Here is a 27443-nt window from a genome sequence, read left to right on the forward strand (position 1 = left end):
CCAGCTCTTTGGTAGGCAGAGACCCACAATACTCTCTCCCCTTATGTCTTAGTTTATGACTTAAGCGACGGTGTTGTACTGTTGTATTTCGTAGTACAGTAGTGAATCTGGGCCAATGTTGTTATGTATTTCGGGAAAATATAAACAGAAACAAATACGAGGAATAATGCTGGTGTAGTTCATTCATTGTCAGAGTGTTCTTTTTCGAGAAGAAATAATATCGAAAGAAAGGAAGTTTTAAATAAAGAGAGAGCCTACCGAGAGCCTACCACTGACAATTTTTCTGACAGATAATCTTAAAACGCGAGTTTCTATTGCATCCTGGTATGGGCAACATAAATGGTTAAGTGGTAATGTGGTGCAAAATAAACTTCTCTGTTGGCCTTGTTTGTTGCTGTCAAAGGAAAAAAATAAAAAGAAAAGAAAGAAAGGGAAATTTCAACACATAGTATGGGTTGCTTCATCACACAGAAACAATCACTGAAACTCGCAGCATAACAGCTTATTTGGTAAGTGAAATTATTATTTTTCATTACTAGTAGTAGTAATAATAATAATAATAATAATAATAATAATAATAATAATAATAATAATAATAATAATAATAATAATAATACAGTAACACTGCGGGCTAAAGCAGGGAGATGCACTATCACCTTTACTTTTTAACTTCGCTTCAGAATATGCCATTAGGAAAGTTCAGGATAACAGGCAGGGTTTGGAATTGAACGGGTTACATCAGCTTCTTGTCTATGCGGATGACGTGAATATGTTAGGAGAAAATACACAAACGATTAGGGAAAACACGGAAATTTTACTTGAAGCAAGTAAAGCGATCGGTTTGGAAGTAAATCCCGAAAAGACCAAGTATATGATTATGTCTCGTGACCAGAATATTGTACGAAATGGAAATATAAAAATTGGAGATTTATCCTTCGAAGAGGTGGAAAAATTCAAATATCTTGGAGGAACAGTAACAAATATAAATGACACTCGGGAGGAAATTCAACGCAGAATTAATATGGGAAATGCGTGTTATTATTCGGTTGAGAAGCTTTTATCATCCAGTCTGCTGTCAAAAAATCTGAAAGTTAGAATTTATAAAACAGTTATATTACCGGCTCTTCTGTATGGTTGTGAAACTTGGACTCTCACTCTGAGAGAGGAACATAGGTTAAGGGTGTTTGAGAATAAGGTACTTAGAAAAATATTTGGGGCTAAGAGGGATGAAGTTACAGGAGAATGGAGAAAGTTACACAACGCAGAACTGAACGCATTGTATTCTTCACCTGACATAATTAGGAACATTAAATCTAGACGTTTGAGATGGGCAGGGCATGTAGCACGTATGGGCGAATCCAGAAATGCATATAGAGTGTTAGTTGGGAGACCGGAGGGAAAAAGACCTTTAGGGAGGCCGAGACGTAGATGGGAGGATAATATTAAAATGGATTTGAGGGAGGTGGGATATGATGATAGAGACTGGATTAATCTTGCTCAGGATAGGGACCGCTGGCGGGCTTATGTGAGGGCGGCAATGAACCTTCGAGTTCCTTAAAAGCCATTTGTAAGTAAGTAAGTATACAGTAACAATGATATTAATAATACAATAACAATAATAATTTATATCATAAATAAACATTTTCTATCGGAGGCACCTGAACTAGTTGCATCTGGCCTCACCGAGGATTTCGATCACCGGCTGCTACTGAAACGCACCCCCAGCAAAACAACTGAAGAAACCAGAAGGAACAAGGACCTCACTAGTTACAATATAAAGATGACTGACACGAAGTCTAAACTAGTCAAATAAAGTAATTCACTATTTAAGATTCATTTTAACACTAGAAAGTTGTTAGTATAACTAAATTCTTAAGTGAAACTTTCACATACCACTATTGAATAAACTCTCGAATTTACAGAATTAAAGTGCGAAAACAGAGTGTTGATATGTGTTAGGGTAGTTACTAAATAAACAAATGCTAATAAACAGTGTTCTATGTCTTTTAATTTTTTAGTTAAGGAATGTATATTATATATTTTACAACAGTTTGTACATTACTATATTGCAAAATATTTGTCATATTTTCTATTTATATATATATATAATGTATTAAATAAATGTAACATTCACACTCGCTCGCACTATCACAGGTCAGGGTGACATCAGTTTCGTATCTGCATTCCATTGATCATGATGTTAGCCAGGGCGTTGCGCCGTCTCCTCCACGCACCCATACCCTGTGCATGGTACTGCAGCTGTCTGTACCAAAGCTTGGTTCGATCTCCATCCTCAGCCTGAGAAAGAAAATTTTAAGGTATTTTTGTATATGAATATGGAACCAGAGTGAATACCTACACAAATGATGAAAAAGAAGAGGGAACATGCCATTTGATCTGTATTATTTTACTTTCATATCATTCCACTATTAAATTATATACTTTGCATAGTTCCACTCGGTAATGAGTTTTGGAATAATATTCTGGGGAAATTCCACAGATAGTAACAGTATATTCCTATTGGTTACAAAAAAGAGTAATTAGAATAATAGTAGGTGCCAAATCTAGGGAATCGTGTAGGACTATTTTCAAGAGTCAAAATGGATTTTCAAAAAACTACAAATAATGCCCATGGCTTGTCAGTATATCTTTTCATTAATAATCTTCCTCGTATGTAATCGTGAAAACTTTGTAACTAATTCAACAGTTCATAGCATAAATACACGTCAAAAAAATGACTTTCATACTCCATCGGCAAGTCTATCATGCTATCAAAAAGGAGTGCGTTATATGGCAGTAAAAATAGCCTCCCTATCGATATAAAAAATTAAACTCAAAACATAAGATTATTTAGGGCCAAATTAAAGAAGTGCCTAATTTCTCACGCCTTCTATTCTGTAGGTGAATTCATGACATTCAATAACACTTCATGAAATTGATACTAAAACTTTGTGTTGTACTAGTAGACTATATTGTAAATATCGTCCGTATATATTTCATCTAGACTGTAACTATAAATTAAGACTTTATAATAGTATTAAGTTTTTTTGACTTGTTCCTTATTCTAGCTGTAAAGCAATGTATGAATACCATGGAATGTTAATAAATATAATGCAATACAATACAATACAATACAATAAATTATACACATATTTTAAGCAATATACTATCTTACATTAATAAGGATGTAATAATGTAAGTACTGGTACAGTACTTTTTATTCTTTTTTTAGGTAGGAAACACGAACATTGACAATTAAAACAACAAAAAGACATAAAAATGAGATATAGAAATAAGGCACCTTAAGCAGTCAAAATTGTACCTATTTCTAGAATAATCAGCTATTATTTTCTTAATTCCTATTTCTTTTTAAAATTAAATGTAATTTCTGATCAAATTTTCAGTTCTATTGGGCCAGACAACATATTTCATAAAGCATCTTGGCCCAAAAGCAAGGTTACCACTACTATCTCTTTATAATCAAGTAAAGACGACCTCAGTGCCGATTTTTTGGAAGAATACTCTTATTATCCCTGTTTTTAAAAAAGCAAACCTGCCTAATCATTATGATGTACCGAAGTGCATATGACATTTCCATGCAAGAATTCTGCGTTACCATATGATGAAGGATCAGTAGAACAGAGAAAAATTCTCTCTGGCACCGGCACCCAAACCCGGGTTTCCAGCTCTACGTACTGAGGCTTTATCCACTAAGCCACACCAGATTCCAGTCCCGATGCCAGATTGAATCCTTCTCAGTTTAAGTTCCACCTCTCAGTTTCCCTTTGGTGGCCTACTCTCATGTACTGTGTCACAGAATATGTGACAGTGGCACAATGTCCAACACACTATGTGCAGAGGTGCACACATTACGAGTGACTAAGTGGCCGGGATCCAACGGCATGAGCGCCGTCTTGAATCACTAAGTGATTGCTTATGCTTATCATATTATTATGATATACCGAAGTACATATGATATTTCCATGCAGGAATTCTGCGTTACTATATGATGAAGGATGGGTTGAATGGAGAAAAATTCTCTCCAGCACCAGAACCTGAACCCAGGTTTTCAGCTCTACATGCTGATGCTTTATCTATTAAGCGACTCTGGATTCCAGTCCAAACTTTTCTCCGTTCTATCCATCCTTTATCATATGGTAACGCAAAATTCATGCATGGAAAGATCATATGTACTTCAGTACATCATTGAGAGGTAGAACTTAAACTGAGAAGAATTAAATCTGGCATCGGAACTAGAATCCGGTGTGGCTTAATGAATAAGGTGTCAGCATGTAGAGCTGAAAACCTGGGTTCGGGTCTCAGTGCTGGAGAGAATTAAGAATTAAAGACAAATATCACAGACTAGTGTTACAGTGAAAAAAATGGAGAGGCAAACTTCTAACAGAGGAAATTCTCTTCAAAATATGTGACTGGTCCTCAGTCAATAAATTAGTATTAAATTGTAACAAAACTAACATAATTTAATTTAAATCCTGTCCGAATTCAACCATGCAAATTTCTAGCGCAATAATTAACAATAGATCCCTATTAGAAACAACAACAACCAGATTTCTTGGCTTAAAAATCGATAATGTGTTAAATTGAAAAAATCATATTAAAGAAATTACCCCCAAACTAAATTCAGCATGTTTTGCTATTAGATCTATGCAAAAGATAGTAAATATCAATACCTTAAAAACAATATACTTTGCATACTTTCACTCGGTAATGAGTTTTGGAATAATATTCTGGGGAAATTCCACAGATAGTAACAGTATATTCCTATTACAAAAAAGAGTAATTAGAATAGGTGCCAAATCTTGGGAATCTTGTAGGACTATTTTCAAAAAACTACAAATAATGCCCATGGCTTGTCGTATATCTTTTCATTAATAATCTTCCTCGTATGTAATCGTGAAAACTTTGTAACTAATTCATCAGTTCATAGCATAAATACACGTAAAAAAAAATGACTTTCATACTCCATTGGCAAGTCTATCATGCTATCAAAAGGGAGTGCGTTATATGGCAGTAAAAATTTTTAATAGCCTCTCTATCGATATAAAAAATGAAACTCAAAACATAAGATTATTTAGGGCCAAATTAAAGAAGTACCTAATTTCTCACGCCTTCTATTCTGTAGGTGAATTCATGACATTCAATAACGCTTCATGAAATTGATACTAAAACTTTGTGTTGTATTAGTACACTATATTGTAAATCTCTTCTGTATATATTTAATCTAGACTGTGACTATAAATTAAGACTTTATAATAGTATTAAGTTTTTTGACTTGTTCCGTATTCTAGCTGTGCAGCAATGTATGAATACTATGGAATGTTAATAAATACAATACAATAGAACAAATTCAATTTGTAGACCTACTTATAATCGAACCATTATATCACCTGTTGCCAAGCAGATTTCAGGGAACCACAATCAACAAATGAACAAGTCCTTCACCTGAGTCAAGATATAAAAGACTTTTTTAACAAAAAAGAAACGGAATTAATCATCTTTGTCGACTTTCAAGCAGTTTATAACTCAATATCGGTATATAAACTATTAAATAAATTTAATTAATTAGGAATAAGGGATAATATATTTTGCTGGATTTCAAAATTTATAACACAGCTGTGCTACAGAATAATAATGCTATTGTAATCTTCATCTTACGATGTTTGGGTCACGGACAACAGGAAATCGCAGGTTCGATTCCCGCTCGAGGTTGTGAAATTTTTCTTTCATACCATGGCATGATTGTGACTATAATAGTATTTAATTCATTAATAATGCTATTCCTCAATATAAGCAGCTAGTGGTACATAGAGGGCTCTCATAAAGTATAGTACTCAGTATCACCTTATTTAATACTTACATAAATGATTTCCATCAAATTCTTAATAAAAAATAAATAATAATAATAATAATAATAATAATAATAATAATAATAATAATAATAATAATAATAATAATAATAATAATAATAATAATTTATTTATTTAGGATATTAACGTGCAAAACAACAGCACAATAATAATAATAATAATAATAATAATAATAATAATAATAATAATAATAATAATAATAATAAAGCTGCCCTATTCGCTGATAGTCTAGTCAAACAGACCTCTAAAGTACGGTAAGAAGATATCATATCTCAACTAGCAACTGCTGCTAAAAATTCATTAACTCAACTTAAGAAATGGTGCACAGACAACCTAATAACCACTATTAACGAAAAATAATACATCAACTGTTTTCACTTCATAAGAAAGAGACAGACATCATTGTGCAGTATGAAAATAGAGATTTAGCATCATGAACAAACAAAACAAAACATATTGTTATTATTTTTTATGATAAATTAACATACAAAACATCACATACATTATATAATTTATAAAGGATAAAAACAATTCTCTCTACTCAAAAGGCTAGTTTGGGAAAATAGGGATGTTCACTGGAAACTATCATCACCTACAACATAATACTGTACGTGTCTTTAAGTATTGTGGGGAAACATTAATCACAACATCAAAAAAATAATCTAAAAAAAATTAATACGGCACATTTTAAAATAATGCTCTTACATTAACTACTGAAGGAGTAGAAATGACGACTAATATGATGCAAATTATAACTGACAACTTTGGTATATATGAGAAATTAGAAGGACAAGCAATAATAAAATATGAAAAACTAATCAGAATCCCAAATATTAATGAATAGGAAAATTTAAGAACAGTGAGTAGACTGAAAACACAAAAATGTTTTACATATATGGTACGAAATACATAAAAGAAGACTTAATGTTCCTCACTTGAAATAAAGCCTAATATTAAAGGATAACCCTCTAAACGTTTTTCCATTATACCATAATTTATACTTAACCCAGGACCGAAAAAAATCTAAAACTGACAAAATAACTATGAAAACTTTAGTATTAGAAATTAGCGTAGTAGCAGTAGTAATAGCAATATCAGTATCAGTAGTAGAAGTAGTTTATCCATCATACAGATTTTCACAAATCTTGGCTCCGTCAAGCTTATTTCTAGGTTTTAAAATGTGAATTACATTATCCGCACAAAGAGTGATTACAAATCTATAGGGATGGATTTATTTGATCAAATCGTAGAGGAGTAGAAGCTGGAGGACATGCACTCTTTACTTCTTTTATCACTCAGAAGGTCAGACCACAACAAATTTTGATTAAGAAATTTCTGCTATAACTTATTCATATCCTTACAAAATATATTCTACAGGATAAGAAATTACCAAAATGCTGTAATCTTGTCAGGTTGACGCACAGTTATACAGGCGATATTTTCACCATAATCCTTACCAATGTTAAAATTCTAGATTGCAGCAAAATGATACACCATTTAAACAGGCTGATTAAAAGGACTACCCTGCAGTGAGTCCACTTTCATTGTAATGAAAGTGGTACTGGTAATGAAACAATAGATTATTTGAAAAACAAAGGATACTGGTACTTTGTACTGTATACGAGGCCTGTCTAAAAAGTATCCGACCTTTAGCCAGAAAAAATATTTCAAATACCTGACGGGGTTGGGACCCTAATCCCCTTCAAAATAGGCCCCTTGTGCTTGCACACACTTAGCCCACCGATCCTTCCACTGCTGGAAACACCTCTGGAAGTCTTCTTTTGGAATGGTGTTCAGCTCCGTCATCGCGTTCTACATTATCTCTTCTCTACTCTCAAAATGGGATCCTTTCAGTGGTGTCTTCAATTTTGGAAGCAACCAAAAGTCGCAAGGAGCCAGGTCTGGAGAGTAGGGAGGTTGGCGAACGGTTGTAATTCCATGTTTGGCCAAGAAAGTGTGGATCAATTGGGATGAATGTGCGGGGGCGTTGTCGTGATGCAAGTGCCAGTTGTTCGCCGTCCACATGTCTGGTCTTTTGCGCCGAACTGCATCACGGAGTCGCCGGAGAACATCGTGATAGTACTCCTTTGTCACCGTTTGTCCTTCCGGTGCATATTCGTGATGCACAATTCCACGGACATCAAAGAAAACAGTCAGCATCACCTTGATTTTGCTTCGCACCTGCCGCGCTTTCTTTGGCCTTGGAGACTCGGGATGCTTCCATTGCGATGACTGTCTTTTTGTTTCTGGGTCGTACCCGTACACCCATGACTCATCTTCAGTTATCACGGTGTTCAGAAACCCAGGATCAGTGTTGGTGGTGTCCAGAAGGTCCTGTGCAACGTCACGACGGAGGTCTTTTTGTTCCGGGGACAACAACTTGGGCACGAATTTCGCAGCCACTCGGTTCATGTTCAAATCATCACGCAAAATTGCACGTGCAGAATCTTTACTCACTCCAACCTCTTCAGCAATCTCCCGCACGGTCAAACGACGATCTGCCATCACCAAATTTCGTACCCTCTCAACAACAGCTGCACTCCGAGCAGTTTGGGCCTGCCACAACGCTGCTCACTCTCCACTGATGTGCGGCCATCTTTGAATCGGTTGAACCACTCCTTAATTTGTGTTACACCCATCGCATCTTCCCCAAACACCTGCTCAATCTTACGAATTGTTTCACTTTGAGAATCACCAAGCTTTTGACAAAATTTGATGCAGTATCTTTGCTCAATTCGTTCAGTCATCTTGCGAGAAAACTAAATCCGACAAACACTTAGAACAGAACCTTACTTGGCGACCACCAGCCAGTGACTGGCACAGCGAATGCGTTGAAAAAATTCAAGCATGCGCATTACGGTTCCTCCTTCCACCGTGCACAGTGGCGCCGCCTTAGAATCACTACTTTGCGCGGGAAAATTTAAGGTCGGATACTTTTTAGACAGGCCTCGTATGTTTGTATAGTGTTGGTCGATGAATTGTATATGCTTTAAATTGAATAGTAATCTGTATAGCTCTATTGATAAGTTGTGTTTGTAATTTGAAGTAGTTTGCATGATATGTATTATCACTTTCTGTATATCACAAGTGATTTAATTGTTTATTCCTTAAATTTAATTAACTTGTTTTGTATTATACATATAGCTCAACTGACGAATGATTGTTTGCATTTGTAAATTTAATAATCTGATTGGCTATGTATTGTATATTTTTAGTAGAGCCATCGATGTAGCTCAGTCGGCAGACTCGCTGGGCTGCTGATCCGGAGCTGCGTTCGGACTTGGGTTGGATCCCCCTTTGGTCTCAATGAATGGTTTCTTCTGAGGTTTTCCCGAGCCGTGGGACTGAAGCCAGATGGTCTATGGCGAGTCCTCGGCATCACTTCATTTCACCCCTTTGATTTGATTACCTGGTTGGGTTTTTCCGAGGTTTTCCCCAACCAAAAGGCAAATGCCGGGTAATCTTTTGGTGAATCTTCGGACTTCACCTCATCATTGTAGAAAATTACTAAATTGTAAAACTGTAAAAATTGTAAAATATTGTAAAAATTTGTAAAAATTGTAATTGTAATATTGTAAAATTTTGACTTGTTCCACATCTTAAAGCTTCATTGCTTATGTAAGGTCTATGGAATATAATACATGAATGAAAGAATGAATGAATGAATAAACTTCTACATAATATTATAACCCAAGTTTTTCATTCTACTTTGTAAAACAATTAATTAAAAGCAAATTTCGATTAGTACAGAAGCGACATGATGATGATACTGCTAAGAAGACAAGAAATTAAAGATTATTTTAACTAATCCTCCAGTATATCTCAAGAACCACGAAAATTCACATTTGCAATACTCAGTCTATGACTGCTTAGCAGGCCACCTTCACAAGACAGGAATTTACAGCACACCAAATTGTATTTCATGCAGTTTAAATGAAGTACCTGTAATGAATCTGGACCATCTCAACAGAGTCACACGATACCATCTTCCAAAAATAATGGAGTGCAAGAAAACTAATTGTTTTATCGCCAAATGTTTAGGCATTACAACAACAACAATATTAAAGAATAAAATAAGGACAATAACTGTAATAGTCAAGAAATAATATAAAATTGGAGTATATATGAATGGAATTTTTTATAAATAATTGATTAAATGGCGATCTTACTCGTTTTAATTATGTAAGGATACATAATTGCTTACATAATTAACACGAGTAAGATCGCCATTTAATAAATTATTTATATTCAAGTGTTAAAAGTAGTGTACCAAAGATTCAACATGTAATTTTTTTTTAAATCACTAACCTTAAAAATAAATGTGTCCTTAGAAGCCAGCTCCTGAACTTCAAAATAATCTTCCCAATCAGCTTCAGAGCAAACTATACACTTATCAAGGTACAGGGGTTCCTGAAAAATGAAATTTAATAATTTAATTACATTCCTAGCTTAATCATTAGGCATACAGGAAGAAAAATGAAATGTCATTTTTCTGTTGAATAAATTAATGCATACAAAGAATACCATAGAATGAAAGTAATTATATAATTACCGGTATATATATTAGTAGCTTAATATCAAAGGCGGACATCTGACCTCAGATCAAACTTTAAATAGCTGTGGATTTTTATACGATTTTTCATGCTCTTTCCAGTTATAATGAAATCATATGCAACTCTAACACTACATTTATACAATAAATTGTGTTAAATATTACAAAGAACACTGCAAAACAAAAAATTGCCTCCTAGATCAAAACTATGGAGACGACAGATGTCCATCTTTGATATTAAATTCCTCATATATGACCAAAGAAGACTTGGATGGAGGGTGTACTAGCAGTTATGGATGCTAGAGGATTAGAGCCAGGCCAATGGATGAACAGAGAGGAGTGGCATTTGTTTTCCGGAAGATGGTGACAGTTGTTATGACACCAGATTTATATATATATTTTTTATTTATTCATTAAAGACATCAGCTCAAAGAATTTGAGTGACCACAAGGGTCCTGAATACAGTAAACATGTATAATATAATGCGATTTGAAACATGAAAGAAAAAAGAAAACATTTATTTATCAGAGCCTTAAATTTCCAACTATGAAGTCAAATGTGTTGCACATTATCCATGTTACTTAATAATCACATAGAGAGGACACTTCATATTAGATCGAAAAGTTTAAGGATGTGTATAAACAGCAGAAATAATCAAATCAATCAATCAATCAACCAACCAATCAATCAATCAATCAATCCAATCAATCCAATCAATCAATCAATCAATCAATCAATCAATCAATCAATCAATCAATCTATCTATCTATCTATCTATCTATCTATCTATCTATCTATCTATCTATCTATCTATCTATCTATCTATCTATCTATCTATCTATCTATCTATCTATCTATCTATCTATCTATCTATCTATCTATCTATCTTCTTAATGTATCCAGCTGTTTGCTGACAACATAAAGTCACTATAGTCCACTGTAGTCTATTCAGTTGTTGTTTTTCACGAGAAATGAGGGGTATTTTGATTGGTGTTCATTATAGGTGCCTGTTGCTAGTAGCCAGAGTTGGGGTGTAGTCAATATATACTGCAGGGCTGTGTCTTATGCAACTGGTAGTGATGATTTTAATTTACTTCATTTGTGGTTAAAGGATGGACAGTATAGAAGACTGTGTTCCAGATCTGCATCATGATTATTACACCACAGACAAGTAGGATTATCGGAAATGTGAAATCGGTGTAGGTACAATTGAGTGACAATGTGACCTGTTCTGATTCTTGTTAAAAATGTTTGAACATATCTGGGCAAGTTTTTGTACATTTCCAGGTCATTTGGTTTCTTTTGTACAGACTGTAAAATGAGACTTTACTGAAGCAAAAGCACTGGATAGAGATATCACTTGAAGAGGCCATGGTTGCAAATATGTTGCCTGTTTTGCAATATTATCGACTTTCTTGTTTCCAGGTATACCACAATGACTAGGTATCCATTGAAATGTTATTTCCTTTTGGAGTTCTTTTAGTTTACTTAGTTGTTTCTGAAGTGGAATAATTCTATGTGCATATAGGTTTGGTACATATTTAATTATATTAAATATAGAGAAAATCAAATATATTCATTAAAATTTGGTACAGTATATAGGCTATAACAAGAAAACTTACACAGTAAGCTTAATATAAAAATATGGTCTAACTACTAAAATGATAAAAACAGATGATTGGCACATAGTAATTGGATAACTTTCTCTAGACTTGATAATAGATTGATAATGGGAGTAGTTAAACACAGTAAAAAATACAAACACATAGGAATAGACATTACAAAAAATGATACCGGTAATAAACATGATACCAATTAATGAAATATATGAAACAATTGAAAAGTGATATTGGTAATATTTACATTAACACTTTAAATTATGGTTACCAGATTTTTTCACAATTTCCAGAGGCAGATATCGACATATAAAGAAATACTTTTAACATTTCTGTTAGATTTCCGTTCAGTTTTATTGTTTTTACACAATTTAAAAAAAACAAATACTGCTACTCATTCTATTTAGAGACTGAACTACTGTTTTCTTTTTTCGCAGAAGAATATTTTTTAACAGGTCTCCTTTGGATCCCAATTTTGCAGCAAATTCCTGACATGTTATGTTGAAGTTGTAACATGTCTCGAACAGTTTCTAAACTCATTCTGTATTTCTAGGATGTCCAAATCATGTTCATTGAAGAAAAAACTTTCTCCACTTAAGCATTACTTTCAGGATACAGAAATAGTTCAGTCAACTTCTGGAGTTATGCACACGAAATCATTTTCTCAGAAAAAAATTTAAATTCCACCCTAGTTTGAGCAAAGAGTAGCATTTTCTTTATTCCAATTTGCCATTTTCTCTCAAGTCATGTAGTCTCGAAGCAAAAAATTCAATCAAATAAATCATCTTCGTCAAGGTCAAGTCCATTTACATAATGGAAAATTTTCATTTTTCTGAAGAATATCTCAGCAATATACATTCCATACATATCTTATCTTGTGAACGAATAACCCAGACACCACATTGTAATAAAATTCATAAGAGACACTGAGAATTCTGTTGTGAAATAAGAGCCACTTCTCCTAAACATGCCAAAAGTTTCTCGATTGGTTGATGAAGTAAATTTATCTTCTTTCCTGGAGTTCAATTTCTCTATTAACTTCGATAACAATGAATGACTCGAATGTTGTTACGTACTGACCTTGAGTTTAGTTTATGGAATCATGGAAAAGCGGCAAATTTGCATTAGCAAAATTTATCACAGCAATGTGCAAGGATCAATAAACCTTAACAATAATAATTAACACTGAAAATCCAGAGATATCTGAGAAAAAATTATTAAATCCAGGACAGAAAGCAAAATTCGGGAACTGTCCCCAGGAAACAGGGACGTCTGGTAACCTTACTTTAAATCCTGAGGTATTTAAATATCCAGCATAACCCTATGTCAGTGCTTTAAATGTCCCTACTATGATGCTTTGACAGGGACATCTATTTTTTTACCATCAGCATTAGATGAAATGGAGTGATGAATGATTAAGAATTCACATCGATATTGCAGTTGATTTCTCGATAAAAATAGCGAATTTGAACATGCATGTGGAAATCAGAATAATAATGCCTTTCACGTCACTTAGTTCATAGTTTCGTCTTCTTCATGGCTACATTATTTTGGCTGAGGGCATGTAATTTTTAATTTACTGTAACTAACAGCGACTGAGTCTTAACAATACAACTAGGCAATGTTGCTTGAGGGGAGGTGGTACACCCATCTCCGCAATGTTAAATTTGCTATCTTTATTCTTGATTTTCTCTAAAACTACCAATCCTAAGGCGATGAAATTTGGTACACTAATATATTGACGGTTTCTGTACTGATTGACATTTTTGTAAATGGATCAGGACACATACACATTATATTTTGTCCTGCCTTGGTGTACCACCTCCCCTTAAAAGCAAATGGCTCATGTTGTTCTGGGTGGCTAAAAAGCCATGCCTTCTCGCATGAAAAGGGTATAGTACCACTGCCAGTTTCTTGGCGATTTAAATTCCAGAAGTACTAGTACTAACATCAGATTTAAAGTGTTAAATGGCTTTTTACGGAATAGACGAATGACAAGATAAATTAAGCAAAAACTTGGCACATAAAATTAAAAATTAATTTTAAAGTGATGAAGATCATTGGCAATGGAATCTAGGCGAGAAAAAATTACAAATGATGTTATTAGAGATAAAGGGAAAGTACAAAATTCGATAAATGATTGTATTTAATAAAACTAAGTAGAGTGCTATGGCATTGTAAATTAATATTGGAAAACAAAATGCCAAGGAGAGTTTTCAAATAAACCTCCTTGAGAAATGAGACGCATTAATACTCCTTGCATGTAAGGAATATGGTATTAAATCCAATTGAGTGAAAGGGAGATACTAGTAGCAGAAGAACGTTGGGTAAACAAGAAGGAATGTGGAAAAAATCAGGAACAAAGCGGTTTTGTATTGCAAAACATTGGACACTGAAAGATGAGAATATGTTGTAAAACCGGAAATACTAGTGCCTGTTCATGTCTCTTGTAATTTTTAACTTTCACCTTATATACAGCAGGTAAAGAGTAAGCACTGCTACAGTTATGTTGATAAATAATTCGATCTCGAAATGTTCATACAAATACAATGTTCAGCAGTAGTGTTTCCAAAGGAACATCTGTGTGTGTCCGAGATAATACATCAATTCTGCAATTGTAATCATTACAATACTCCAACTGAATAGTCACTTAGCAACTCCTTGAATTTTAACATTTACTAATTTAGAACTACTATATGCAAATTATGTCTTACGGGTATTTCGTATGTGAAAAGTACATGGAAGGCAAGGAAACAATTGCTTCCCCTGTTCATAAAGCGAAAAAGTAAAAAATTTATTGCAGAAATGATATTTTAAACATGAGAACTATGAATTCTCTAATATTAAAATGTCACAAAATTTTTCTCTGAGCACTTGCACTAATTGAGGCAGAAGGCGCCTCAAAACATATTCCTTTATTTTCGTTCGAACTTCGAAAGATTTCGTCACTCTGCCTACAACCAGCATTATCGAAGTTGCTTGCTCTGCACATGGTGAGAACATAATAATGATGCGTTGGAATGGAAAGTTCTTTTTGTGTGCAAAATATAACGTTTTTTGAACTTCATTTACACATACTGTGTGCCTTTCCTGTCTGACAATATTATTTTATCAGTTAGTGTTTAATATTATTCTAAATTACTTGAAATTTACAATATGAAATTGTTTTGTAGACTTGTAGTATGTGGAAGGGAAGCAAGCCCATCTGTGGCTTCCTCATTCCTGCTTGCGTGCAGCCTTGCTGTGTAGAAGGTAGACGGCCGAGATGGGATGTATTGAGTGCAGTTTCTAATAACAATAGAATCTCAACTTCCCCAGTGTAATTGTCAAATAGAAAAAACTTTTAAAACATGGATTTGGTTCTCGAGACTTTCTTGAAAAGAAAAGAATTATCAAAATTGGACGACTAATGTGTGATCTGAAAATACTTAAAGTCATGCGTGAGAAAGTTTAATTTAGAGCAGTATAGTAAAACAGATTAAGTTATGCGTTTGTTGGCCATGTCTTTTATTTAGTAACGAAAAAAAAATGTATGGAACAAGATTGGCTTCAGTGGCATAAATAATCTCTATAAAGCATGAAAACTCTCAGTCCCACATTGTTCCAACAGTATTATTTGCAATGTTTGGTATTTAGGAAAGAGATAACTGGTTCTCCGTGGTCATGTCAGAGGTAATTATGTTGAATTAGTTCATTTATTACGGAAATACGTCCTAAATTGAATGCCCAAATAAGGATAGTAAGGCATTTACAGGTTTATCTAATCGAATTCAAAACGATCTGATTGAATTAATAAGTAATGTAATTATAGCATAAATTAGAAAAGACGTCCACAATGCTCTATTTGCTGCAATAATGACAGATGAGACGACTGATATTTGAAGCCGATCGCAACTCTTACTAAGAATTCACTGTCCTACTCAAGTGCAAGATTTACGCAATATAACGGGAATTTTTAATACACTGAAAGAATATGCATGTTTTCGAAGATATCATAACATGTTATCACAGCAAAATTCAGGAGAAATATGATGATATCCAGTGAATATATTGTTGTAGTCGACTAATTTGAGAAAAGTAAATATTATATCAAAGGAATAATGGACGTAACATTCACTTGTATCAATTTTGAGCAAAGCACTTGTCACATAATATTCCCTCACCAAACCCTACCTAACATTGTCACTAATATATTTCCTCAACACAACCTATCTAACCTTAACACTAACGGTGCATCTAATTGACACTACTACATTTTCTCATCAAACCTTACCGGTACCTAACCTTGTCACAATCAGTGGTGCAATCTCTTAGTAATATCACAGTCTAGTATAAGTATCAAAGAGAATGTTTTTATGACTTTGACCAGAATGGGGTCCTTCAGTCTTTTCTATTGAACAAGAGTCCTGCATAGACCTTTCCGGAAGCTCAATGTAAAAAGATGATCATAAGAAATTCAGAAGGGCTTTAAATGAAGCACCAGCTACGAGACAGGTCTAATTCCTCACTGAGGCCTCCCTTCATTTCTACCATAAACAGAATGGGTTTAAATAAGGAAACTTGGATACTGACAAGTCACTGTTACTTGAAGAGACACTACAAGTCATGAAATGTGTGAGCACTGAGTGAAGGAAGGGGAAATGTTCTTACAAATCTTGCTCCAATGTTCAAACACGTGTGGGGATGCATATGGAAGGCGCTTCATACCAGTGCATCCCGTCAGCATGTATAAAAATGTAGCTCGAAGATTGCCTTGGCCATTAATTTCCTTGAATTCCCCTCTTTGTGGTCGTCAAACAAAACATGAGCCATTATTTTCAGATTTTCAATGATTGAAAACAGCCCTGAACCCGCTTCAACATGTTTCAAATTCCTACCCACTAAACCTCCACCTAGAGGGTAAGTATTATTCTCTCCCAAATAATCCCGTTTCCCCTCACTTCCTCAATCTCCAGTCCTGTCAAAATTACATCTTCAGTGTAGCTGAAATTGGAGTCAAAGGACAAAATTTCAATATTAGAGGTTTTCACAATGGCACTCCCGTTACCCCTGCTCGAGAACCAGTGGAGAAAGCTAAAGTATTTCAATAAATCACTATTTCTGTGACCAGAGTTCTCCCTTTTTACATTGTAGTCTCATCCCTCCCCCTCCTCATTTCCAAAGCTTCGAATCTATTGTCCGTCATCTCATTCTCCCACCTTGAAGACACAACCATCCAGGGGATGCAACGGAGACTGATGCATGACAATACCTTTGGGAACTGTTTTGTGCCCCTTAAGAGTTTAAAAAAGAATGAACCAATTAACTTATGAAGTTTATATGTACTTTCATCTGATTTGCCTGTTTGGTATGTGAATTGGGTGCACAATGGGTCAGAAGGATAAGCTTGAGTGCTTTAGACTACTTGATATCACCCCAAAAAGCAAGAAGAAATTATTAGAAAAGAGGAAAATACAACCTTCTTATGCCTGTAAAGATCTATACATGGTTACCATGATGAACATGACACAAGAAGGAGTCGAGGGGTCTGCATCATGCCCCCTCTGGTGTGAGGTGTTAGTGAAGAGAATATTTGTTTGCTTTTTCCAGATTGAAGCTAGTTCTCTACAGATTGAACTACTTCAGTACCGTAGTACATTCTAAAAAAAAATGAAAAGTAGAAGTAGAAACTTTACGGATGGAAGGGTGACACATAACTTTTGTATGAAACTATTACCAGTACATGGACTTTGTATTTGGAGGTATTGAGTACATAAACAGTTACCCTGAGTTGCGTGTAGCGACCACATTTCTCCTTAAGAAGCAATAATGTTGCTTCCCGTACTCCAGTTTTCCTTGGGAACATGAGAGTGTCCTCAGAGTCTGGTCGGTAGTCTTCTGTAGGCTGCAATACAAAAAAAGATTAAAATAACTTCACTATATAATACACATTGTGACTTTAAAATGTAATAATATACGGATATTATGGACAAATATTCATATTAATCGTAGTTTGCAATGTCCTAAAACCTTTTCATGGACAGTACTATACCGCAGTGAGGGAAGTGGGAAAAAACCAGAGGCGGTATGCTACCCCAAGATTTTCCCCTGGCATACCTCGGTTTAGAAAGGCGTAATTCTATCCTCCATTCCTTTACAACATTCACGTACATGATAGGCCTTATATAAAATAAATTGTTTCATTTAATCAGTAACGTGAGTCTTTGTAGTTACTCAACACATTAATTTTCTTCATAAAATAATTTCAATTTACTTCACTTCGGAATATGTATGATAAGAACCTTCTTGTGTTAAATTTTAACGTACCTTGTTAACATGTTTCGACCTATTTTGGGTCATCTTCAGAACTGAACAACGACCCTGTGAGACACACAGGAAACAAGAGGCGCCAAGACCAACAACGACCAGTTCTGAAGATTACCCAAAATAGGTCGAAACGTGTTAACAAGATATGTTAAAATTTAACACAAGAAAGTTCTTATCATACATATTCCGAAGTGATACAGTGTTAAAAGTTGTGTAATCAAAAGGTATTACTTCAGTTATTTACTACATTATTTTGCAATGTCCATTGATACTTATAATTTAAAATAATGTTAAAACTTCGAAGTGCGAATACTTAAAATAGTAGGTACTTATGTAACCCTATTTAAATAATAGATAAGTAACAATATTTGTCACTGACAAATATTTTAAAAGAATAAGATGTGATGACATAGTCACTAAATTCACAACAATGGCCACCACAAGGTACAGATCACAGTCTTCTATACTATGCTACAGTTGTTAAGCATTCCAGGTGTTGACTTATCAAATAAATGAGTCTAAATACGCGTTGAATACAGTTCCAGATGACTGTGGTTTAGATCTAAGAAGCAAACAGATAGCACTCTTTGCTGTGAAAGAATGTATAAACAATTTTTTACGGATCACATTTTTTCAGTGACAGTATGTTATTTTTCACTAACAGTATGTTTTGTGGCCATAGAGACCAGTGGCAGTATTCCATACCGTCGCATACCATCTCACTTCCCTCATTGACTATACCCAATTAACTTGATTTTTGCCAGCTTTGATTTCCCTGCTTAAGTAGATTACTTAAGTACAGATTTTGTATTATATCTCTGCCTCTGTGCAATGTCACGTTTGCTGTAGGAGGAAAAAGAATAACAGAAGTTTACAATGCTTTTTAATGCTCTTACACCCACAACTAGGTAAAAGATTTGAAATTTACCAGTCACTTACCAGCAGAGATATAGGCTCAATAAAAGAATTGTAGTAGGCTTAGAGATCCCTTATTGTCTCTTAAACTAGAATTATTAAAGGGAAAGATCACTATACTACAGGGAGACAATAGATGGTTAAATGCACAAAAGCTATTTCCTAATTATCTCAAAATATTACATTTGAAGTTACCTAGTTATACTACCAGATCCATGATGTAAAATGCATATCCAGATCCTCGGACACCCTACATATTATTTAACTTAATACAATATTTTTAATGGAAGTAGTAGTAGTTTCAATTTTATACTAAACATGAAAATTAAACTTCAGGAATGATATAACGCTGATAAGAATTTCAATTTGAAATGAGTGAGAATAAACTACAGTTTTTTTGTTCAGTTACCGGTATTTAAATTTTCCTATTAAATATTCTTAGGTTGTGTCATAATCAGGACATAAGTATTAACTTCTTTTTGGAATCGATGTTATATGATGTAGCAATATTTAGAACAATGTTTCTCAAGCTTTTTAATGGTGAACCCCCTTTTTTTTCTAAAAGTGCAGCCTCCTGGCACAAGGTGTAGAAAGTGTAGAACGAAAGTAATGTGACATTTGTTATCAATTAAAAAAATTACAATTTGATTACCAGTATGTTAAATTACTATTACCATGCTTTCTACCAGTATGTTTTTACTTAACGCAAGCAGCCTAATGTTTACATTTTACAGGAACAACTTTTACAATTTATAATTATAATTATTTTGTTCGTGGCCCCTTATTAACTGCTTTTTGGACCCATATGAGGCCATGGACCCCGGTTGAGAACCACTGATTTAGAATATTTTTGTACATCTTCATTACACAACTTCTAACACTGTATCACTTCGGAATATGTATTATATGACTTTCTTGTGTTAAATTCTATCATACCTGGATACACACAAATACATAGATACAGAACACACACACTCTTTGACTCCACATTAAACTACACAAACACACCCACATAGGAAACAAAAAAAGAGGTGCCAAGACCAGCAACGACCAGTTCTGAAGAAGACCAATAACAGGTCGAAACATGTGAACCAGGTACGATAGAATTTAACACGAGAAAGTCATATAATACATATTCCGAAATATTTTTGTCCTAAACTACTAGTACAGGTACCTATTTGATATCTTCAAAAATTGCATAAATAATAAAACTGTAATTGAATCAGGATAATCATGAAATAATTTCTCAACACAATTCTATAACTTAACAGCATGAGTTTTACATCATATTTCAATATCCTTATTGGTTTTTTTTCTTTTAGCAACTCTATATAGTTTATCTGTTTCGCAAGGTATGAGTAGCCAATTTTATTAACTACAAACTTGAAGGAGCATAGAATAGAATGAGCACGAACTGCACACTATTACGATTGTAGAGAAAAATGCAACTTCTGACGTCTCTAGTAAAGCACACGGAATGTACAGAGCCAAAGCACAATGTTGCAACTAAACTGTTGTTATGCATTTTGTAATAGATTAAGAAAATATTTGAAATTTCCTGAGGACGACCTGTATAAACCTATGACTGTAAGATTACCAAATTTCAATTCTAATCCTACAGCCCAGAGTTCTAAATTTTTTTCTCTGCTAAATTTTGAAAGGCTGATATTATTAAATTTTTTTAATTTATTATCGTTTCTAACAAATATACACACATCCCGCCATTTAGGTATTGCACTTGTTGCACCATGAGAATGATGATACTGATGGTGATTAATGGAGCAATAGTGGAATGCCAGTATGGGAAACGGGAGTATCCTGCCTTCCACCAGGCACAATCTTTGTCCACTACAAATTCCTGGAATTCGAAACTCTAGCCATTAAGCTAACAGTGCTGAAAATATGAGTCTGGTGTGTCAGGGTTCAGATAGTATGGAATGGAATTTACGGGAGGGGGGCACTATGGCCCAGTACTGCGACCTGTTAAGGTCTATTGCTCTAACCATCTAGCTAGGCGCATTCCCAAACCCACACTGACTACACTAGGGTTCACGGTGTACCCAGGTGTCGAGCAGGCAATCCCACTCGTCCCTAGGCCATCCCCCTCCATGCATCACCAGCTGGTGATCGGGGAATTCTATGGAATGACGATGAAATGGAGAAATGGTGACGAAATGATGCAGATGCCTAATATGGGAAAAAATGGGAGAACCCCAACTTCCACCTTGTCCGCTACAAATGTCACTATGGATTTTTCAATGAAAAATCCCAGACCTAACCGAGACTCGAATTCGGGTCGCCTGCATGACAGGCTGAAGGTCTAACCACTCAGCCACTAAAAGGGTTTCAGGTAGTAAGTTCTCACAGACAAGTGAAAATACGAACATGACATACCAGAATTTTAATCCAAAATTCAAATAGTTTAGTTACATTCTATTGGGTAGTAAATTGAAAATTATTTAATTTTTCTCAATTGTAAATTTATTTATTTTCTTTCATAAAAATAGATTTCTTTATTAACTGAAGTACATAGAGTCAGTAATTAACAAAATCCTTCGCATTCTATATTTAAAGTCTTTATTAGCTGTCTGAATCTGATAGTGATTAATTTTTGGTGAACATAGGTCATAAAACGTACTTATGTAAACTTATGGACAATAACCGAGGATGGATGGTAGCCCATACATTGGTTTTTATTTCCTAGCCAGACAGAAGAACATGTCAACAAAGTCCAACCACTAGTACAACGGTTGTATTGAAACAAATTTCTCCTCTTCCAGATGCGAGTCATCAACAATTAAGATCCAGAAAACGTCGATGGGCTCATGAGGATTGTGTTGATTTAGTTAAATGGCTTTGATAATATGGCAGTTACCACCCTTCTAATATTCAGCCCTTCAATTATGTCTGTAATATGTGTAATTAAACTATTTTTGGTTTCAATTGCCTAATAGTTTAAAACATACAGGAGTTATTTATGTGTCTGGAGCTATCAGACACAATACTGTACAGTATTATAAGGAATTAATTGATGAACTAGTGGACTTACTCGTGTTAAATATGTGATATTTGTCCGGCTTACAGCAGTTTCAGTGCTTCACGCACCATCATCAGAACCTACTAGATCGCGGCGTCATCTCGAACTTCTCTGCCTGTTAAGAGGGTGTGTTTTATTGTTGGAAGGTGTTGAAGTGTGGAGTCGAATAGTGTGTGTGTACTGAAATTGATCTGTGTGTTGAGGATTTGATCGGGGTGTGTTTTAGTGTGTTTGTATATTTCGTATTGTTCTAGAAACACACTAAAACACACCCCTCAAATCCTCAACACATAGATCAATTTCAGTACACACACACTATTCGACTCCACACTTCAACACCTTCCAACAATAAAACACACCCTCTTAACAGGCAGAGAAGTTCGAGATGACGCCGCGATCTAGTAGGTTCTGATGATGGTGCGTGAAGCACTGAAACAGCTGTAAGCCAGACAAATATTACATATTTAACACGAGTAAGTCCACTAGTTCATCAATTAATTATATTCAAGTGTTAAAAGTGGTGTACGCAAGATTCAAAATGGATTATTATAAGGAATTTGTTACCACTGCATACGGTAATTTATGGCTGTACGTTAAAAGATTCATTATTTGTAACTTTGGAGTCCCCTTGTGTTCACTGCCTGTGACTTCAGAAATGAATCAGATTCATTTTTGTCACTTAAGAGATCATTAAGGTACATCGCACCCTACATAACAAGACTGAATTACCTACTCATTTCATGTTGTCTTCCTACAAAATTATTCTTGCCCTAAAATGTACCATATATACAAATAATTTATTCAACAAGTTAATTTTTAAGTTTAAAACGTATTTCTCAACTTTAATATCGGCATTGCACAAACAAATGTCAGAAACTTACCTTCCCATTTGTAACAAGAAGAGCGTTGATGGGGTTAAGCTTGATAGTTCTGCCCTTCCTCCAGTTGTTGTCTGCTGGATTTGTATATAGCAACTTCCCCTCCATTGCAAATCTCACTTCATCATGGTTCCATTCTAAAATATCCAAGGCCATCTACAAAATATAAAAACAGAATATTTTAACAACAATAACTTATACAAAATATATACTAATGGCGGGTAATTGACTGCTCGTCATTCACCTATATGAACCTAGTTTTGTAGACCAATTGACCAATAGAATTATTGCCGAGGTTGCGCCATAGGAGGCTGGTCTACATTATACCCACGATGAGATGAGATAAAATAGAGATTTGTTGGAAAACCACAGGGGAACCAGAGCTCCCGCAGAACTCTCATGTTACCTGGACTGCAGGCTTCCCCAACACACAATATAAATTGGGGATATGCCGGGAGTCTAACCTGGGTGTACAGGATTATAAGTCCAGTACTCTAGCCACTAGATCACTGTGGCAGCTCTTACACAATATATTATTTTTGTAGGAAATTTATTCTAAATACATTTCAATAATGTCAATTCGTTTCCATTCTACTTTGGAAATAGTTATTTCTGACTACTAAAGAGTGTGCACTAAAATACTGATTTAAAGATTCAGTGTGGAAGCAACAAGATGGGATATTTGACAGTACATAATCCATTCGCCTTCTTTCAAGTGTTTAGCCTACTGGCTACCATGATTAAGACTGACTGTTAGCTTTTTAAACATGCATCCAAGTTTTGCTCTGCAGCAAGTCACTCCTCCCATTAGAGTGGTGAATGGGTAGACTAATAACACCAATTTTCTTGTTTCTTGTACTACTACCTTCACTACATCTGACAACAAAGCAAACAGCCAGACCACGTTATTGTCAATCACTTTCTTCAAGCATAGTAAGAAAGTATACATTGTATTCAACCCAAAACAGCAACAAAATTTAATTACATATTATACCGGTAGTTGAAAGTGCGTTAATAAATTGGAAAAATCACATGTCCATTATTTTCTGTTTCGTAAAATGTAGTAATGTCATCACAGTATATGACAATTGGTTATCACCAGTCCAAGATTCAGAAGATGAAATGATGCATTTCCGTTACAGAAGGGGATTATTTTGTAGACTGTATAAGAATACTTTAATTAATAAATCAATATCTATGATAATTATTCGAAATTTATAGGGGCCGGAAGTCCATACATTTGCATACTTTTTCCTAGAAAGTATAACTGTACGCTTAACCTAGACATTATCTATACGAATTATCAATTTTTGAGTACAGGTGTAAAGATGCAGGCCTATCGATATAGTAAAAATAATAATGACTAAATTATTCATCAAGAACCATTTAATAAACAAAAAGGAACAAAAAAATTTAACATTCTATAACCCATTTGTTATCTCATTTATTTATTTATTTATGTATCTTTGTCCATAACAGGGCAAAGCCCCAATTAACAATCGACAGTACAGATAAAAAAAACATAGAATTACATATAACACGAAAAAAAAAAGGTAAAACAGATACAAGTGTAATTACAAATTAAAAATGGAAAAGAGAAGGAAAAAAAAAAACAAATAGATACCACCTAAATAAAAGACACAGATACAGATATAAATGAAAAACACCAAATAAAAACAAATCAAAAAGAGCCAAGTACAGAAATCACAGCCAAAAATGCAAAATGTAGGTGTAGCTATAATTGGAAAATTGCAGAGCAAATACAACACCATGTTAATAAATTCAATATACAGCATTACACAGCAAGCCCAATAGGCTCAATTCATTTATTAAAAAAACTCACCAACACAGAACATGTGTTTCAAGTAATGCTTTACATAACTTTTTCTTGTACATATTGTACGATAACGAAATCTCAATCCTGTTTATTTGATAGATGATTGTAAGTTCGAAGCATTAATAAAAGTGGAGACATTTTATGAGATAGTGTTTTTGTTGTCTGTAAATAAAAGAGAGATCGCTTTCTCAAATTTGATTTACCAATATTGAAACTAATTAGCTGTAGAAGATCAGGGTTGTCTATTAAGCCATTTATGGTTTTGAAAAAATACATACAATCTCATGAAACCAAATGCAATTATGCGCCATAGCTTAAGTGAGAATCTTATGGTGGAGGTGAGCTAGCTGGCTATAAGTGAAAGCATAGTGAGGGAGAGAAGCTTCTCAGTCCACTTCCTTTTTACCCTCACATGGAGATAGGTTTCATGAGATAATGAATGGCCTATAATATAACATACAATTGAAAATAATCATTCCTATATCTACGAAATATAGCAAGAGTTTTATGTTGCATGTAAGTGCATATTTTCGTCATTTTTATAAATGCATAATTTTTGCAAAAATTTAAGACCTATACAGCATATTTATAAGATTCACAAGATTTTTTTCCCCTCAGGAACGCAAAAAACTGGGAGCTGAAAGAGAAGATAGAATGTGTAATTCACCATGATGAAATACGAACACTCAAACATCATAAAAAAGTTGTTAAATGCCCATCAAAGAATTCAGTTATTTAGATCAATAAGCTCCTAATATTTCGCTTCCACTGCACCAGTGTTAATCTGATCGGAAATGTGGGTCAATGCAGCCTTGTTATGCTCAGCATTCACAAGCAGTTAAAGAGGTGGTTAATTCATTGCACTCGAATAATATTGTGTCTATTGAGATAACGAGAAATATACCGGTTTACAATGAGTTGAAAGGGAATCTTATATTTATTTTTTCGATTTACCAAAAGCAACAATGTCACTGGAAACTGTTAGCACTTCCTTACATGTGTTATTAGCTGCTTTTAAGAAATTAAATCTAAACTGAGGTTTGTTTCTGGCAGTGTAGGACAAAAAGTAAAGGCAAATGTGACTAGCATAATTTTAAAAAATCATGGATGCCAAGAGTTGTGAGATTCTCGAAGGAAAATTCTCCGTTGCAACAAAAGATTTCTCTCTGGCTGTGGAACAATTACAATCACTTAAATGTGCCCCAATACAATAATGTGACGTGGAAAGAAATTTTCACGACGCAAAAACATCTTCAGGAACAACAGACTTAGTTTCTCAATTGAAAACCTCAACCACACGTTGATCATGAACTATAATCCTGATGAGTTTATACAGCAGAACCACCTCTGCTTCAATCTCTAAGGAATAATGCAAGTTCATACTCATTAGCATTCATACTTTAGCATTCATACTGTTCAATTGTTCATTTATTAGTGCATATGCTTTGGGATATTTTGAAATTTTAAGGAAATATTTGCATGCGTACTTAGTAGTCTTTCAGGGGTTAGAACTTCCTGACCTTAGATCTTCAGAACATTCTGCAGAATGGAGAGACTTTAACATTCTATTCGGTCTCTACAGTGTGGAATTACTCTTCACCCTGAACCGCCATCATTTCCTTAATTATCAATAACTGTTTACTCAGAATTTAATGAGAAAAATTTCTTATTTATGTTCTTGTTACGGTATGTGTTTTCATTGAATTTTTTGAGGGCCATTTCATTCTTCTATGAATAATAAGATTAAGAATGTATGATTCCTTAGCACCAAGATTGTAATAAGCTGTGTAGTTCCAGGCTGCGCCCTTACCTTCCTGAGTTTGATGCTTAACATGTCGGTCTCACTACTTGATCTTCTCCCATTCATAATGGAAATTCGCCTCCAAAGTTTGGTAGTGCTAATGTCTTTCGCCTCCTGTAAACCATACATAGAAATATAGCTGTACAGTACTAATTTTTTAAGTTGTCGACCGCTATGCATTGAAAGATTCATTATTTGTAACTTTAAAGTCCCTTTGAGATTCATTTTTGTCACTTAAGAGCTAACTTTTGTTCGTTGTTTGTAATTTGGGAATCAACCTGCATTCATTGTTTGTCTTCATACTCGACGTCAGATTTGATGCTATATTAAACTGTCGCCATATAACATCTATAACAACGTCCATCAAGTTGCAGTCTGTGATTATAATGCACTTTAGTATAAACAAGTTTTATTCGGTAAATAACATTAATACCTATTTGTGCAGTGAATTGACACTTTAACTTACTTATTCATAACACTAAGTATAATAATAAGTTGGATCAAATCGATTTTAAAGTTTAGATGAAAACAGTTTTCAACATCTTTAATGAAGTGGTTTTGTGCATATTGCCAGTCTGTTTGGGTAAACTCCTTTCTCTCAAAGTATTGGATG

The 27443-nt window shown here is 34.4% G+C and overlaps 1 protein-coding gene across 1 annotated transcript in view; it reads right to left on the reverse strand.

Moving 5' to 3' along the window:
• Window positions 1-1988: 1988 nt before the first annotated feature.
• Window positions 1989-27443, reverse strand: part of RhoGEF64C (Rho guanine nucleotide exchange factor at 64C) — a 599366-nt gene continuing 573911 nt past the window's right edge. The window contains exons 9-13 of the mRNA XM_069841434.1: window positions 26840-26944; window positions 23196-23348; window positions 17821-17940; window positions 10197-10298; window positions 1989-2298 (exon numbers count right to left, since the gene is read on the reverse strand). Of these exons, the coding sequence (XP_069697535.1) occupies window positions 2167-2298; window positions 10197-10298; window positions 17821-17940; window positions 23196-23348; window positions 26840-26944 (612 nt within the window). The 3' untranslated portion in view covers window positions 1989-2166. The remainder of the gene's footprint in view (window positions 2299-10196; window positions 10299-17820; window positions 17941-23195; window positions 23349-26839; window positions 26945-27443) is intronic.

The sequence above is a fragment of the Periplaneta americana genome, chromosome 12 (assembly GCF_040183065.1).
Source record: "Periplaneta americana isolate PAMFEO1 chromosome 12, P.americana_PAMFEO1_priV1, whole genome shotgun sequence".
NCBI lineage: Eukaryota > Metazoa > Arthropoda > Insecta > Blattodea > Blattidae > Periplaneta > Periplaneta americana.